Source organism: Centruroides sculpturatus, unplaced genomic scaffold (genome assembly GCF_000671375.1).
Source record: "Centruroides sculpturatus isolate CEXI.00-Female unplaced genomic scaffold, Cexi_2.0 scaffold485, whole genome shotgun sequence".
Lineage (NCBI taxonomy): Eukaryota > Metazoa > Arthropoda > Arachnida > Scorpiones > Buthidae > Centruroides > Centruroides sculpturatus.
The window spans coordinates 303,454-321,925 of NW_019384760.1; the positions used below are offsets into that span (position 1 = coordinate 303,454).

Genomic DNA, 18,472 nt, shown 5'->3' on the forward strand with positions numbered 1-18,472 from the left:
CAACAAAGTGCACTGAAAATAAAAGCAAAAAAGGAAAGCTGTTAGAACAACAATAGAGATTAAAAAAATTATTATTAAGTCTGAAAATGGACAAAGTAGAGAGGTTGCGGCCATAGTTTTCATCTCTAAAATGTGAACATCGAACATTGAGCGCTGCCATCTTGTAAGCCTAGAAGTTTGACAATGTTGTTTGGAATGTCAAGCATTAGTCCAACGATGTTCCAAATGCCATTGTCAAACTTTGGCTTACAAGATGGCGGCACTCAATGGTTGACGTTCACATTTTAGAGATGAAAACTTTGACCACAACCTCTCTAGTGTTTCCAACTTTCCAACTTAGCCAAAGAATTTAATATGCCAAGATCATAATTGGAATTACATAATGTTTTAATTGATGGTATGTCTTCTTCTAAACAATAATAACCTTACTCTTATTCCCCTCTATCATTTTATCTTTATTTAGTAGAATAAAGATAAAAAGTTTTACAAACAACATAATTTTTATTCTTATATCTTTTTTTTTTAGGATGGGAACGGATTAATCGAATATTAGTTATTTATTATGAGAAAAGTTGTTTCTATATTCATCATTTTTCATATTCGTTAGATCCTTTAGAAACAGATTAATGACAAATATAGAGGTTCCACTGTACAGTAAATACTTGCATAAAATAGATAAAATTAATATAAATGCTTTTGAATTAAAATTTAAAAACACACTGAAAATTTAGTATCTCATATTCATCCTTCTCCACCTCACCACCACCATAGACAAAATTTGCTTGTTGAAGTAGAGGAGAGCTACCAGAAAAAGGCTGCTTTTGCTAAGTGAGGAATGAGAGGACAAAATTANATTTTAAAATTTCTAATTTTAATCAGTTTAATGAAAAATGTTAAAATTATTTTGTGTGTAAAAACTACATTATACATTTTATATATTGTGAGTCAATGCATATTTTATTAAGCCATAGTTTTATCAACATTTTGTTTTTATTTTTATTTTTTATAATTATTTTAATACTTAGAAAATTTCAAGAGCTTCTAAAATTTTGATTTGATCTTGAAATTTTTAAAGTTGTACAACAAGGGGAATGTATCAATTTTAAGGAGGAGGAGGCAAACATCTCGCATGCTTAGCAGTCCTTTTTGCATGAACTCCACAACATTAATTAAAGAAAAAAATAAGAAATCAATTAATTCACTTAAGATTTATAAAGAGTGCATTTGTTAATTTTTATGTTAATCTTAATGTTAATGTTAACACCCTAGATGTGATTTTTGTTGTATACTTGTTCTAATATTTACAGTTCCCAGGATTTTAAAATATTTAAATTTGAATGTTTAGCATTCTAATTCTATGGAACATTTTTAACCTGAAGCAGATCCTATTGGGATCAAAAACATTTGCCATAATGTATTTATATTAAATTATATTTGCTGGTATATTTTGAAGGTTTTGTTTGGTGTTATTTAATATACAGATATCCCTCATACATGGTACTTCTACAACATGATTTTGCTGTAACATGGTTGAAAAATTTGGGATATCCCCCATACAACACAACTTCTGGTTTCACTCTAACATAATTTTGGAAATCCTTTGTACAAAATTTCACAATTTTTAAGTGTTAACTTCATTATTCAATATTTTGTTTTATTTAAGTAAGCATGTGTGTTGTCTCAAATTTGCCCATGGATTTTAGAATAATGAAATTTTCAAATTATTTTGTGCTTTTTGTCATGTTTACTTTAATGAAAACTGATAGTGTAATTTTTTCTTCATTAACCTAATTTTTCTATAAACCAGGTGTCATTGTCATTGCTTTCAGACTTTAGCCTTTAAGACTGTTTTTAATGTGTTTTCTTTTTATAGATTGATCTTCATATTTAGTAAAATTTATTTAGCCGTAGGTATTACTTTTCTGCAAATGACTACTTCATTTGTAGAAATGATAAAGTACAGCAGTATTTTGGAACTCAAGCAATTTAGTATTCAAGCACAAATTCTGGAAAAAAGTCACCCAGTACTCGACTTAACAAATGTGACCTGCTAGAACAAATTTTTGATTAATATATTTTTATTTATATTTTGTTATCCATAAAATATTGTGATAAAAATCAAAAAATTAAGATGTTGCTGATTTTTCTGATTAAGATCAATAAAGAAGCTGAGATGACAAGATACTTTGTAAAAGAAATTAAAAAAAAAAAAAAAAATAGAAACTTAGTAGTCAGATTGAGAGAACACAAGTACAATGTCAGCAAAAGATCTAATGCCACAATACTATCGCAGATGGTGCAAGTTGAGGGCTCAGTGGTCAAATGGGATGAAGCAAGTATTATTAAACCAGTACATTCACCGACGTTGGCAATTAGCACCAAGAAAATTGAGATATATAAGAGCAGATTGCATGATACATGCATTAATGCTAGGGATGCTGAAGGGTTGCCTTCGGCCTAGAAATACTTAATTAAAAGATTAGAGAGCTCTTAATTTAATGCTTTGATTTTTGTATTTTTGCATATCTTTCATTTCTTTGAATTTCATATAATATATTATTATATAGTGTTTTAATATTTATTTAAACCTATATGTGTATTTATATACATATTTTGTTATTTATAATAATTTTTATTTTATGTTTTTTATGCATGTATATGCATATTTCATTTGTTATTTTACTTGTATTTAAATTTTTGTTTTATTTTGTTTATTTTCGAATATGTTTAACCTGATGATGGCCAACAGGTTTGGCTGAAAACGTTTGTGACATTTTTATTAAATTTTCTCAGAAACTTAAGGTGTTGTGTTTTTGTGATTTACATATTGCTGAGTGAGTTTACTTCAGTAAAAGAAATTGCCATCATTTAACTAAAATGAAAGTTAATATGTAATACAGTAGTATTAATTGTGGTTGTTAATTAATTATTGATTGGAAATAAATTATTAATTGCTTTAATAAACATATTTCTCTTAGTAATGAAAAATGATAGTATACTTCTATTAACTTTATGTTTTACATTAGTTTTTTGTTTAATATAGCATGGATTTGCATAACACTGCACTTTTTTGAAACGTATCTACTGTATTATGTGAGGGATACCTGTATATAATTACTATTGTTTGAGGTATTTCAGTTTTGAACCACATTTGATTAATGCCAATTTCAGAGGCAAATGAATGGTGACTCTAAAATGTTTGACTGTGGTTTTTAATCATTAATTTTAAATTAATGAGTTATCAAATTTAAACAAAAGCAACAATATATTGACTTTTGGAATAAAATGATTAGAAAGCAAATATGAACATATTAATTTTAAGTTATTAACAGTAAACATTTGTAAATAGAAATTCAGTTATTAAGATAAATAATTAAATAATGACTAAGATTTACAAATACTTAATTTAGTTTTTCAGTAAGCTTGAAAAATGTGTAATAATTGGAAAATTTTAATTGCTATACTTGAATTAGTTTGAGCACTCAATTATAAAAAAGTCAAGCATCTAAATATAAAAATTTCCTAACCATTGATCACTAGTTCTGACTTAACTGATAGTTTATATATTTTCTTCAATTATAGGACATTTTTTGACTATTAAAAACAGTGCTAATTTTTAAGTTAAAGAGTTATTATATATTATAGTTAAAATATTTTGTAATATTTCTAGGCAACAAAGAAAAGAAGAAAAGGTGACTTCATACCATATAGAGATTCTGTATTGACCTGGCTTTTACGGGAAAATCTTGGTATGTTTTAAAAATTGAAGTATATCTTGTTATATTGAAGTATATCCTGTTATAAAAGTATATAAAGTATAATTTATGTTGAAGCTGTATTTTTAGAAGTTGTATGTTAAGAAACAATATACAAGCAATTCTTAATATACAAGCATGATTTTTCAGATAGCTCATTTTTTCATACATAATACACTGATAACATTAAATTGATTTTCATATACCAAATTTGGACCTTTGTACATTTTCAGGCAACAAAGGTTTCAGGTTATTGTGCAGTTTAGATTTGATAATATTAAAATTACTTTTAAAAATCAATTTTTTTTGTGTTGTTTGTTTAATTTATGGTTTGGACATTAGTTAAAATGTTTTATGAATTTTAATATATTTAATGCAAAAAATTAATTTCATATTAAGGCTAATTGTAACCTCTAGTTATGTGTGTGATCTTTAGCAGATGGTTGTAAAAAGTTAATGCTTTTTCTAGAATTTTGCTATTTCCCATTATTATTTTCAAGAATTTTTGAATAAGGATTTTTCCAAAAGTTCTCAAAAATTGAAATAGATAGACCAAACAGTTCTTTTGTATTAGAATCCTATTTAATTATTAACACATGGTTCAGAATTCTGAAAATTTAATTTGTTAATTTTCTAATAATTTTTACTCACAGGAGATTTGTAAAAAAAATTAATGAATTTAATTACTTTGTTTTATTTTATTTCTGAAGTATATATTGATAGAAGAATTAAATAGGATTCTAATGCAAAAAACTATTTGGTTCTTTACACACCAGTTTTCAGGAATTTTTGGAAATGGATTTTCTCATAGACAAAGCATTAAATTTTTATTATATTGTTTTATTTGCTGAAAATTGTGTACACATCCAAAGAGGTTACAGTTAGCCTTTATATAATATTTATTTTTAGTTGTCTGAGAATAGAATCCTTTTAAAATATATCACTCCATTGTTTGACTTTTGGAATTCAGCTTATGTACACATTTTTAAGAATTCTTTCATGTCATAAAGTTGGGAACTGCCTGTAATTGAAAAATATTTTTTTAAAAGAAAGCTGTTTATATGACAAATATCTTCAGAGGTAAAGAGTTGATAAAAGTAAGTTGAAAATTTAATCAATTTTCAACTTACTTTTATCAACTCTTCACCTCTGATTGGATTTGGTGGTTCAACATTGATGTTGTCACTTAGTGGCACGTCTATATTTGTATTGCAATTTAAAATAATTTTTTAAAAAATATAAGCAAAACGTCATCAGTGGTGATCAGGTGGAACACCAAGGAGTTGTGTATATTAATTAAATAACTTAAATAATAATTTAAAAATTTAATAAAGAATAATCAATGATAAGACTAAATGAAATAATACAGAAAAAAATTATTAAAAATTTAATATCTCATAGGACCTAGAATGTTTTAATTTATTGAGATGATAGATTTTTTCTTGTAATGTACTCAAATGTACTATTTCATTTTTCAGTAAGTATTTCTTTTTTAATTATTAAATTAATTGTCATCATATTACAAATGAACTGGTAATATAAATATAATTTGATTAATTTAAATATTGCTGATTTTCATATTTTTAAGTAAACACAAATATCAAAATTTTTTACAAATAATATATATTTAAAATACATTGATTTGGAATTCATATAAACTTCATTTGAGAGAAAATTTAAAAATAAAATTTTTTAATTTTCTTAAACTATTTAAAATTGTAAATTTCATATATTCAAAAAATTTATCATTTCTGTATGAAAATCATTAAACTTCTGTAAAATATATTTTTTTATTTAGTCGAATAAATATTGATGACATCCCTGTGTTTATATAAGTACAGTAGGTAATCTGTTAACGAACAGATCGGTTAACGAACAAATCGGATAATGAACACTTTCGCGAAAGATTTTTATGATCAGACAACGAACACATGCTCGGATAACGAACACTTCACTGAACAAACACAAGAAGCGACAAACATCGCTAGACCTGATACATAATATAGCTAAACACCAACCAAATGCCGAAATTCTATCAGGCTAGTTTAAGGCTAATTATTAAATGAATTACGTAACCAATTTGGCTCTAAAGGTAAGCGTTAGGCACCATCTATAGAGCCTTAAAGTAGACCGATAAAATTTCGGCATTTGGTTGGTGTTTAGCCACAAGAAGCGACATAAAATAATGAATACCGATTGGTCTTCCTTTGTCTTCAGGCAACAATTCGAAACTTTTCGGAGCGTGGGAGATGTCGACATCGATGTTCAACCCAGTATATACTGATCAGATAGTATTCCCCCGAACTTTAAACTCTCCCCTGTATTTCCAGTCTTTTATATTTCTACAGAAACAATTCTTTACGTTTTCTTCCGAAAATGTGGATTTATGCTGATATCTGCTATTAAAGATCTTTTGAAGAAGTGGGAGGATGTCAGAACAACGGTCTTAAAATGGCATCCAAACCAGGTTGAGGTTAATAGGTTTAGGGATCTCTACAATTACAATGCGATTAATTACTTCTGAAAAATCGACATTAGACAGATTCTTTAACCCCCACAAATGGAAAAAACATGATTAATAAAAAAGACCATGTATATATGTATTTTTATTATTACATATGAGTAAACATAGTAAGAAAGTATATATTTTTTATTTTTTGGGAGTCTCCAGAATGAATTAATCAACTTCCCATAGAAACCTATGGTAAATCGATAATCGGTTAACGAACAAAGTCTTGGAACGGATTATGTTCGTTAACCGATCACTCACTGTATTTTAATTTTTTATAGTTATGGAAAAATAATTACAAATTATAAGTTCTTAATATTTATATATAGTGGAACCTCTATATTCATAATATTTGATATTCTTCACATTTTGATGATTTTTTTCACCCATATTCATTAGTATTTTCTGTAAATGAACACTCATAAACCTTAAAAGTCCAGTAGTAAATATTTAATAGAAAACAAGTGCTTTTGACTGTACTTTCAGTCTTCTTCAGGTTTAAAAAATGAGTGAGATTCGAACAAGTGAATGCGTAGAACAAAAATTATGAAATTATTTTCAAAAAACGGTTTTTCACGTAAGAAGATTTTTAAATTTAAGTATTTTTTGAATTTGTTGTCACTCCTAACACTGGCAGCGACCTACAATTGCACTCCTGTGCCAATCAGCTAGCCATATTAGCTTAGTGTTGCCAATTTAGCAAATTTTTTGCTAGATTTAGTGGATTTATGAACAATCTAGCTATACAAATTACCTAAATTATAATGGCCTAGCTATTTTTATAATGCTATCTAGCTATAAAAAATCAAACAATTTTAATAGAAATAATATGATTTGAATATTTTTATTAAAATGTATAGCTATAAATTTGAATTTTGAGTTGGCAACACTATGTCATCTAGCTATAGTTAATCAGTCTGCTTTGTGTAGTCATTGTGTGTGTTCTTGGTTTTTTGCTTTGATTATTTTCAAAAACTTAAGTTCCAATGGCTCCAACAAAGTGCACTGAAAATAAAAGCAAAAAAGGAAAGCTGTTAGAACAACAATAGAGATTAAAAAAATTATTATTAAGTCTGAAAATGGACAAAGTAGAGAGGTTGCGGCCATAGTTTTCATCTCTAAAATGTGAACATCGAACATTGAGCGCTGCCATCTTGTAAGCCTAGAAGTTTGACAATGTTGTTTGGAATGTCAAGCATTAGTCCAACGATGTTCCAAATGCCATTGTCAAACTTTGGCTTACAAGATGGCGGCACTCAATGGTTGACGTTCACATTTTAGAGATGAAAACTTTGACCACAACCTCTCTAGTGTTTCCAACTTTCCAACTTAGCCAAAGAATTTAATATGCCAAGATCATAATTGGAATTACATAATGTTTTAATTGATGGTATGTCTTCTTCTAAACAATAATAACCTTACTCTTATTCCCCTCTATCATTTTATCTTTATTTAGTAGAATAAAGATAAAAAGTTTTACAAACAACATAATTTTTATTCTTATATCTTTTTTTTTTTAGGATGGGAACGGATTAATCGAATATTAGTTATTTATTATGAGAAAAGTTGTTTCTATATTCATCATTTTTCATATTCATTAGATCCTTTAGAAACAGATTAATGACAAATATAGAGGTTCCACTGTACAGTAAATACTTGCATAAAATAGATAAAATTAATATAAATGCTTTTGAATTAAAATTTAAAAACACACTGAAAATTTAGTATCTCATATTCATCCTTCTCCACCTCACCACCACCATAGACAAAATTTGCTTGTTGAAGTAGAGGAGAGCTACCAGAAAAAGGCTGCTTTTGCTAAGTGAGGAATGAGAGGACAAAATTATGAAGACATTGTAAACTTTTAGTGTTTTTATATTTTAACTCAAAATTGAATTATTATTCTGGTTTATATGTTTTAATAATTTAAGTGCATTATTTAGATATATGATAGACATTTATGTTTGATTGAATCTATAATCTATTTGAAATATGAACATTATTATTGTTGAAAGGGGAAAAAATTATTTTTAGTCAAACCAATGAAAGCCAGAATTGCACAGGACTATGTAAGATTCTTAGCATAAATTGGTTTCTCATATTAGGTAGGCTGTAACAAGAAAATGCTTACTGCTTCAAAATGTGAGCATATTTCTTATCTAGTTTTAATTTAGACATAGTATTTGCTATATTTATTGAAGTTACCTCAAAATAAAAAGAAAAGTGTGCAGAAAATGAAATATTCATATATTTTTATATATGTGCAATCAAGAAGGAAAGTGTGTTCACCAAGCATGCATGTTTTAAGTGATATGTTAGTTTTTTTTGACAAAAATGTAGAGTTTTAAGCACCATTTTGGGTGGTTTACGTGCTCAAATTTGAGTTGGATATTCTTGAACTCTCTCTGTGCTTGTCTTAATTATAATTAACAGTAAAATATTCAACACTTGTAAGATGACCAATTGTCCTCCCTCAAAAAGTGTCCTCCTTTTCAATATTTGAAGACTAATCTGTAAATCTTTGTATTCGATTGATGCCGAGCATGTGATGTGATTTGATATGTTTGTATTTGACATGACAATTCATTATGGCTTGGTACAGTGCAGCGAGACATGATTATAAGATGCATGTGCTCTGCACAAGAGACCTCAAGAGAGCATGGTGCGTGCAAGTGGCTTTGTTTACTTCTTACTGAAACATGACACAGCACATACACATGCAGTAGAGATTATTATAGTGTATTATTGTTGCAAAGAAATACAGTAGACCCCCAATAACACGGTAGATATGTTCCGTGTTTTATGAATTCCATGTTGTACGAGTCACTTAAATACATGAGCCAATCACAGCCTAGCACGTATGCAGTTTAGGGACTACAGCTGTTTGAAAGGTTTTCTTCCATAAAATTAATTGATTCTAGACTAATTTGACTTTCCAAACATTTCCAAAACACGTATAATTTTTTGGGAATAATTTATATAAACTATGCTATAAACAAAAAATTGTAGGATTACTTACTGAGTGTGCACTGTTTGACGATGCCATTGCTTAAGCTTGTTTTCGTTCCAGAGCAGTGCATCGAATGGCGGGCAAGTGTTTCCTGATAAGTTATTTTTCTGCAAAAAATTTGTTGAACTTTGGAGACATCATTAATATAAATATCATTTTTATGGACGTTAAATAATAATTGGTTTTTAGTAGGTCCGCTGCTCATTTAAACTCAATGGTTTGTGCAATATCCGCTATTGGTCTAGATTTGACCAATCCTGTCGCGACATTAGTCGGCGATGACGTTTTACCATATTATAGGAGTCTCTTTTAGCATGTTTATATGAATACGATCACAATTTTTTTCACTGTTTTATACAAATCCGTATTATATGAACCTGTTTTATAGGGGGATCTACTGTAAATGTTTCTTTTACAATACGATATTTTTTCCTTCAATTTATTTGTGTCCTCCTTTTCATTGTAAAAAAGTTTGTCACCATAGCACTTGGTAATATTTTTTTAATATGTCAATACATCAAGCAGAGCAACTTTGTTATTCTTTTAAAATAAAATTGGACTTATTTCAACAAAATACATGCATAAAGTATAATATAAACACAAATGGAAATAAAACACAAATATTTTCTGAAGTTTTTGCAGAAACTGAATATAAAATTGAGTAAAGGCTAGTTCACACCAAGTGCTATTTACTAGCAAAAAGTAAGGCAAATTTTATGTATTAATGATGTTTCCAATGTGTTCTTTTTAGTGTTCAATGAATTGCACTGGCAATCTAATATTTCAAACTTTTTTGCTAATGAAAAATATTCCAACCAACCAGAAGTGCATTTGTTGATGTAAAGAGGGATAAAAAATTCAAGACAGTAGCAATGATGATATTGCACACAATCTATAATCTGGAACAATTTTTGACTAAAATAAGCAATACTTTACTATTCTTCCCTTTCATTTTAATAAATGTAAGCAAGATGTTAACATTAGGTCCTATCACCTACTCTCAGTTATCAAACATGTTGTTGAGGAATGATGTTTACCTTTGCTTACAATTGGCTTGTCAGGATAAAAACAGTGAAAAGCATTTTGTTTTTCACTGTTTTTATCCTGCCAAGTGCTAATAATAACCGAATTTGCTAAATGAAAAGAATCACCTTTTCATTTTTCTATCAAATGTCTGTGTGCACCAAGTTTTAGTTTTTTTCTTTACTCAATGAAAACTTCTATTGAAAACAGTAGTAGTTTCTTATTGTGATATTCACTTTAGTTGCAAAGCTCTCTCAACTTGAAAAATGGCGCTAACATGTGTAAGAATTGAAAGGTACAGTGGTGCCTCGTATAACGTACTTAATCTGTTCCAGGTGCACGTCCGTTAAGTGAATAGTCCGTTATACAAAACGCATTTTTTCATAGAAATACATGTCAAAACATATAATTCGTTCCGCAGCATAAAATAACTGTACTGCACCATAAAAAAAAAATGAAAATGGAGCAATCACCAATTATGCAGGGTAGCAGATGTTGTGAGGTGGAGGAACACTTTCTTCACACATTCATACAGATACAGACTTTTTACACATTGCAGCGGGTCTTTTTTTTATTGTTTTTTAATCGAATTCAGATTCAGGAGAGGCTATCGGAGCTTGCAGGGTCAACTCCTCTTGTTCCATCCTATGTTTTTTCCCTGCTGGCTTCTTGAAAAGCATGTCCACGATGGTCTGTTTCTCTCTCTTCTTCAACACCTGTCGGAAATGACAGGAAAGGGTGTCATTGTAGAGATCATTGATACTGTTGGCCTCAGCTCTGTTTGGATAATGAGTGTTGGTAAACTCTTGAACCTCTCCCCATTCGACAAGGAAGTTTTTGTCAACTTTCACTTCTGATGATTTCTTGCATTGTTTCAATTGAAATCACTTTTCTGTTTTTTTAGAAGCCATGATTTGCACAACACTTGAATAAATGTAAATACCCTGCACTGAGGTGATGTACGTAATAAACAAGGGAGAGAGCCTAATCCCAACGGGAGCTCTGTACTTCAGATATACTGATAATATATTCTAATAATACTAATATATTATAAAAATAGCAGATTGTCATTGGCAACGGCAAAAGAGTGGAAACATCATTCGCACTTGTTCGTAGANATTTAAACAAAAGCAACAATATATTGACTTTTGGAATAAAATGATTAGAAAGCAAATATGAACATATTAATTTTAAGTTATTAACAGTAAACATTTGTAAATAGAAATTCAGTTATTAAGATAAATAATTAAATAATGACTAAGATTTACAAATACTTAATTTAGTTTTTCAGTAAGCTTGAAAAATGTGTAATAATTGGAAAATTTTAATTGCTATACTTGAATTAGTTTGAGCACTCAATTATAAAAAAGTCAAGCATCTAAATATAAAAATTTCCTAACCATTGATCACTAGTTCTGACTTAACTGATAGTTTATATATTTTCTTCAATTATAGGACATTTTTTGACTATTAAAAACAGTGCTAATTTTTAAGTTAAAGAGTTATTATATATTATAGTTAAAATATTTTGTAATATTTCTAGGCAACAAAGAAAAGAAGAAAAGGTGACTTCATACCATATAGAGATTCTGTATTGACCTGGCTTTTACGGGAAAATCTTGGTATGTTTTAAAAATTGAAGTATATCTTGTTATATTGAAGTATATCCTGTTATAAAAGTATATAAAGTATAATTTATGTTGAAGCTGTATTTTTAGAAGTTGTATGTTAAGAAACAATATACAAGCAATTCTTAATATACAAGCATGATTTTTCAGATAGCTCATTTTTTCATACATAATACACTGATAACATTAAATTGATTTTCATATACCAAATTTGGACCTTTGTACATTTTCAGGCAACAAAGGTTTCAGGTTATTGTGCAGTTTAGATTTGATAATATTAAAATTACTTTTAAAAATCAATTTTTTTTGTGTTGTTTGTTTAATTTATGGTTTGGACATTAGTTAAAATGTTTTATGAATTTTAATATATTTAATGCAAAAAATTAATTTCATATTAAGGCTGATTGTAACCTCTAGTTATGTGTGTGATCTTTAGCAGATGGTTGTAAAAAGTTAATGCTTTTTCTAGAATTTTGCTATTTCCCATTATTATTTTCAAGAATTTTTGAATAAGGATTTTTCCAAAAGTTCTCAAAAATTGAAATAGATAGACCAAACAGTTCTTTTGTATTAGAATCCTATTTAATTATTAACACATGGTTCAGAATTCTGAAAATTTAATTTGTTAATTTTCTAATAATTTTTACTCACAGGAGATTTGTAAAAAAAATTAATGAATTTAATTACTTTGTTTTATTTTATTTCTGAAGTATATATTGATAGAAGAATTAAATAGGATTCTAATGCAAAAAACTATTTGGTTCTTTACACACCAGTTTTCAGGAATTTTTGGAAATGGATTTTCTCATAGACAAAGCATTAAATTTTTATTATATTGTTTTATTTGCTGAAAATTGTGTACACATCCAAAGAGGTTACAGTTAGCCTTTATATAATATTTATTTTTAGTTGTCTGAGAATAGAATCCTTTTAAAATATATCACTCCATTGTTTGACTTTTGGAATTCAGCTTATGTACACATTTTTAAGAATTCTTTCATGTCATAAAGTTGGGAACTGCCTGTAATTGAAAAATATTTTTTTAAAAGAAAGCTGTTTATATGACAAATATCTTCAGAGGTAAAGAGTTGATAAAAGTAAGTTGAAAATTTAATCAATTTTCAACTTACTTTTATCAACTCTTCACCTCTGATTGGATTTGGTGGTTCAACATTGATGTTGTCACTTAGTGGCACGTCTATATTTGTATTGCAATTTAAAATAATTTTTTAAAAAATATAAGCAAAACGTCATCAGTGGTGATCAGGTGGAACACCAAGGAGTTGTGTATATTAATTAAATAACTTAAATAATAATTTAAAAATTTAATAAAGAATAATCAATGATAAGACTAAATGAAATAATACAGAAAAAAATTATTAAAAATTTAATATCTCATAGGACCTAGAATGTTTTAATTTATTGAGATGATAGATTTTTTCTTGTAATGTACTCAAATGTACTATTTCATTTTTCAGTAAGTATTTCTTTTTTAATTATTAAATTAATTGTCATCATATTACAAATGAACTGGTAATATAAATATAATTTGATTAATTTAAATATTGCTGATTTTCATATTTTTAAGTAAACACAAATATCAAAATTTTTTACAAATAATATATATTTAAAATACATTGATTTGGAATTCATATAAACTTCATTTGAGAGAAAATTTAAAAATAAAATTTTTTAATTTTCTTAAACTATTTAAAATTGTAAATTTCATATATTCAAAAAATTTATCATTTCTGTATGAAAATCATTAAACTTCTGTAAAATATATTTTTTTATTTAGTCGAATAAATATTGATGACATCCCTGTGTTTATATAAGTACAGTAGGTAATCTGTTAACGAACAGATCGGTTAACGAACAAATCGGATAATGAACACTTTCGCGAAAGATTTTTATGATCAGACAACGAACACATGCTCGGATAACGAACACTTCACTGAACAAACACAAGAAGCGACAAACATCGCTAGACCTGATACATAATATAGCTAAACACCAACCAAATGCCGAAATTCTATCAGGCTAGTTTAAGGCTAATTATTAAATGAATTACGTAACCAATTTGGCTCTAAAGGTAAGCGTTAGGCACCATCTATAGAGCCTTAAAGTAGACCGATAAAATTTCGGCATTTGGTTGGTGTTTAGCCACAAGAAGCGACATAAAATAATGAATACCGATTGGTCTTCCTTTGTCTTCAGGCAACAATTCGAAACTTTTCGGAGCGTGGGAGATGTCGACATCGATGTTCAACCCAGTATATACTGATCAGATAGTATTCCCCCGAACTTTAAACTCTCCCCTGTATTTCCAGTCTTTTATATTTCTACAGAAACAATTCTTTACGTTTTCTTCCGAAAATGTGGATTTATGCTGATATCTGCTATTAAAGATCTTTTGAAGAAGTGGGAGGATGTCAGAACAACGGTCTTAAAATGGCATCCAAACCAGGTTGAGGTTAATAGGTTTAGGGATCTCTACAATTACAATGCGATTAATTACTTCTGAAAAATCGACATTAGACAGATTCTTTAACCCCCACAAATGGAAAAAACATGATTAATAAAAAAGACCATGTATATATGTATTTTTATTATTACATATGAGTAAACATAGTAAGAAAGTATATATTTTTTATTTTTTGGGAGTCTCCAGAATGAATTAATCAACTTCCCATAGAAACCTATGGTAAATCGATAATCGGTTAACGAACAAAGTCTTGGAACGGATTATGTTCGTTAACCGATCACTCACTGTATTTTAATTTTTTATAGTTATGGAAAAATAATTACAAATTATAAGTTCTTAATATTTATATATAGTGGAACCTCTATATTCATAATATTTGATATTCTTCACATTTTGATGATTTTTTTCACCCATATTCATTAGTATTTTCTGTAAATGAACACTCATAAACCTTAAAAGTCCAGTAGTAAATATTTAATAGAAAACAAGTGCTTTTGACTGTACTTTCAGTCTTCTTCAGGTTTAAAAAATGAGTGAGATTCGAACAAGTNGAAATATTTGCTAAATATCATTATTTCTCACTTACACTGGCAAATGTCAACATTCAGCATGCACTGATGGTGAATGTTGAATAAAAATATTTTTATTACGTTAAGACAAAAATGCAACTTTTTAATATATGATATATGTCAAAATAAAAGAAAGCTTAAGTATCTACTGTATATTAATAAATATTTTTTCAATCAGTTATCTGAAAAATAGATTTTCTGAACAACCCCAGTCCCCAATTGATTCATTTTGAGTCACGGCACACATGGCTGGGTCTGCTAGTACCTTTATAACAATTTACAAATTTGTTAATGTCAGTTATGATATTATTTAATTAAACTACAGTAGAACCTCGATTATCCGGACTAATTGGGGATGAAGGTAGTCCGGATAAGGAAAAATCTGGATAATCGAAACAAATACTTTAATTTGTCTTTTAATGATAATACAACACGTTTTCTTTTCGATGACTTATCGGTAATATTAAAAGTAAATACTGTATTTAAATCGTGATCAAATTTTCAAGAAACAAACGTTCCTATTGAATTTGGACTACTACTGACCAACGCTAACAGACTACGTGGCGCAAGAAGACGGATTTTATAAAATAAAAAGCAGTTGAAACAGCATTTTTATGAATAAAAATTTGACAAACTATTTATCGTTTTATGACGAGTAAAATTTTTTCGTCGTGTTCACGGCTTTTAAGTAATGCATAAACCTTCGAGGCGTGAGGCCCTTCGGACCACGAGGCATAGGCCACCGCCTATGCCTCACAGTCCGAAGGGACGTCCCACGTTGTCCATGCCTTATGCCGCCCTTGGTCATAGAAATGATGTAATTTGAATATAAATTATTTATAAATACGTATGTCAAGTTATATTTTTATTACTACGTAACATATATTAAGAGTTTATGACCACTGTGCTGGGTGAGACGTTGTTGAAACAAGAAAAGTTATGCATTCCATCACGTACATAAATAGTGTCGTAATTCGCCAAGTGCAAATCAGCAAATTTGTAAAATTTTTGTTTATTTTGAACAATCCGGATAATCGAAAATCCGGATAATGGAGGTCCGGATAATGGAGGTTCTACTGTATTTTCTAAAATTTATCATCACCCAAGTAAAACAAATATTGATTGATTTTTTTGTTTTCATTCATAATGTTTTTGTGTTGGTGTTTTGATTAAATACTTGTATGAATTTTCATCTGTGACAGTTTCTTACTAATACAAATTAATAACACAGGTATAACAAATAGATCATTTTGTTCATTTTTTACAGATTGTCTTATACAGGTTATTTTTTGAGAAAAAATTGACAGTAATACTAAAATAACTTTAATATTCTGGCTTTCAAAGATTTGTGTGCAAGTGTACATACATACATACATGCATGCATGTATATATACTATATGCATATTATAATTACATTACTAAAGCCGTTATTTCATTACAGATGTGAATTTAAAATAGTTAAAATTTTAGATTTATATAGCTACTTATATTTTCTTGATTACTTATTTTTCTTATCAGTAAAATTGTTTCTATTTCTTAAACAAATAAATTTTTTTATATAAATAAATAAATAAATTTTAAAAATTTTTAGGAGGCAATTCTAAAACTGCTATGATTGCTGCTGTAAGTCCTGCTGATATTAATTATGATGAAACACTCAGCACATTAAGGTATTTAAATTACTATTTAATTTTTTATTTATAATTATTATTTAACATATATTGATCAGATATAATATGACTTAGTTTGATCATCATCATCATTGGCTTGTTTTAATGGTTTAGTAATAAAAATGTTTCATTATTAGTTTTACATATTATTGAATATATTTGTATTATGCTAAGTATACAATAATCATTATACTATGTCTTTGGATATATTTTTTGTTCATTGGTATTGCTTACAAGCAGAAGTAATTAATTTAGTTTAAATATTTGTTCTGTTTAATTAATAATTTAATTTCCAATATTATTTAATTCTTAAGAAAAGGAATTGATGTAGTAATATTATTTGAACAAAAATTTATGAAGTAGAATGAAAATTGTAGAATAATAAATAAATAAATGAAACAAGTTATATAACATTGTTCATAAATTAAAAATTCAAATTGATATGATTTAAAAGACTTATATTATAAAAATAAGTGTGTGCTATCTTTCTGCCTTTCCATTCTGGGTAAAAGCAATGAATCAGTTTGTTTAAGAGCAATATGATATGTGATGGACACAAAAGCTTTCATTTTGACCTAAATGATCCATTATGCATTCTTCATAGAAACAAATCCTTCACAAATTCCTGTCAAGTTCATTTTAGAACTTGTAAAAAAATTTCAAGCTCACTTTCTAAGGAAAATTGACAGGCTTTACTTGATTTTAAGATAGGAAAAGCTTGTTAAGTATATCTACCAGCATATTTGCAAATGAGGTAAAAGGGAGTTTTCTCAGCAGAGTGAAAGAAATGATATAGTATTGAAGAAGAAAGTTAAGTAAACAAAATTGTTATAAATGACAGAAATCTTATTAGTCTTGGAATTGATTAGAATTAAAATTAACTTGAAAAAAAAAAATAGAAGAATTTGAAGTATTATTTGCTAATTTCACAACTGTCTCAACTTTTTATGCTCATAACAAAAGAGATTCTGCTCTCTGATGATCACCAGCTTCAAAAGTAGTAGTTCTTCTGGCAAAGCTTGTTGTGTTTTTGAAGTTGTTGATTGTCAGAGAGCAGAATCTTTGTTACGAGTACAAATTATTTGGTAATTCAGGATATTTTTATTTTGAAGGTAGAATATAAATCCACTAATAATTTTTAGTAATTCTTTGTATGTGTTATGTGTTATATATGTTACTGTGATAAGACCAATATCTGGCAAATGTCGATATTCTCTGGTGAATGTCAGCATTGACATAGTTGCTTGGTGTATGTACGAAATATTTGCTAAATATCATTATTTCTCACTTACACTGGCAAATGTCAACATTCAGCATGCACTGATGGTGAATGTTGAATAAAAATATTTTTATTATGTTAAGACAAAAATGCAACTTTTTAATATATGATATATGTCAAAATAAAAGAAAGCTTAAGTAACAGCACATGTACATAAACTGTTGAACATAAAATGAACAGTACATTCTAAATCATTAAAGAAAATAATACCAATAATAAACTTACACATAAATTATGTGATTAATGTTAAACATTCTTATTTATTGCAACAATTGCAATAAACTGAATTGCACAAGAGTTCCTTGCTTTTACAACTGCATTTATTTGTGGAACACTTCTTTTTGCAATGACAGCATGTATAGCCTTGCCCTCCACTTTTTGAATTAGCTGCAGCTGTTTCTGTCAATGATATTTCTTGAGAAGAAATCTTATCTATGGAAAGTAACCTTTCTTTACAAATCACAAACTGATTATGGGTAAAAAGCTGCTTGAAGATACCATTTTTGTTTGCTAATTTATAAAAGTCCAAGTCTTCTATCCCAAT

At 28.1% G+C, this 18,472-nt stretch overlaps 1 protein-coding gene across 1 annotated transcript in view; it reads left to right on the top strand.

The window, feature by feature from the left end:
- LOC111628794 (kinesin-like protein unc-104) overlaps positions 1 to 18,472 on the top strand; it is a 219,622-nt gene that overhangs the window by 116,112 nt on the left and 85,038 nt on the right. Inside the window, exon 12 of the mRNA XM_023372640.1 lies at positions 16,571 to 16,649. Within this exon, the coding sequence (XP_023228408.1) occupies positions 16,571 to 16,649 (79 nt within the window). The remainder of the gene's footprint in view (positions 1 to 16,570; positions 16,650 to 18,472) is intronic.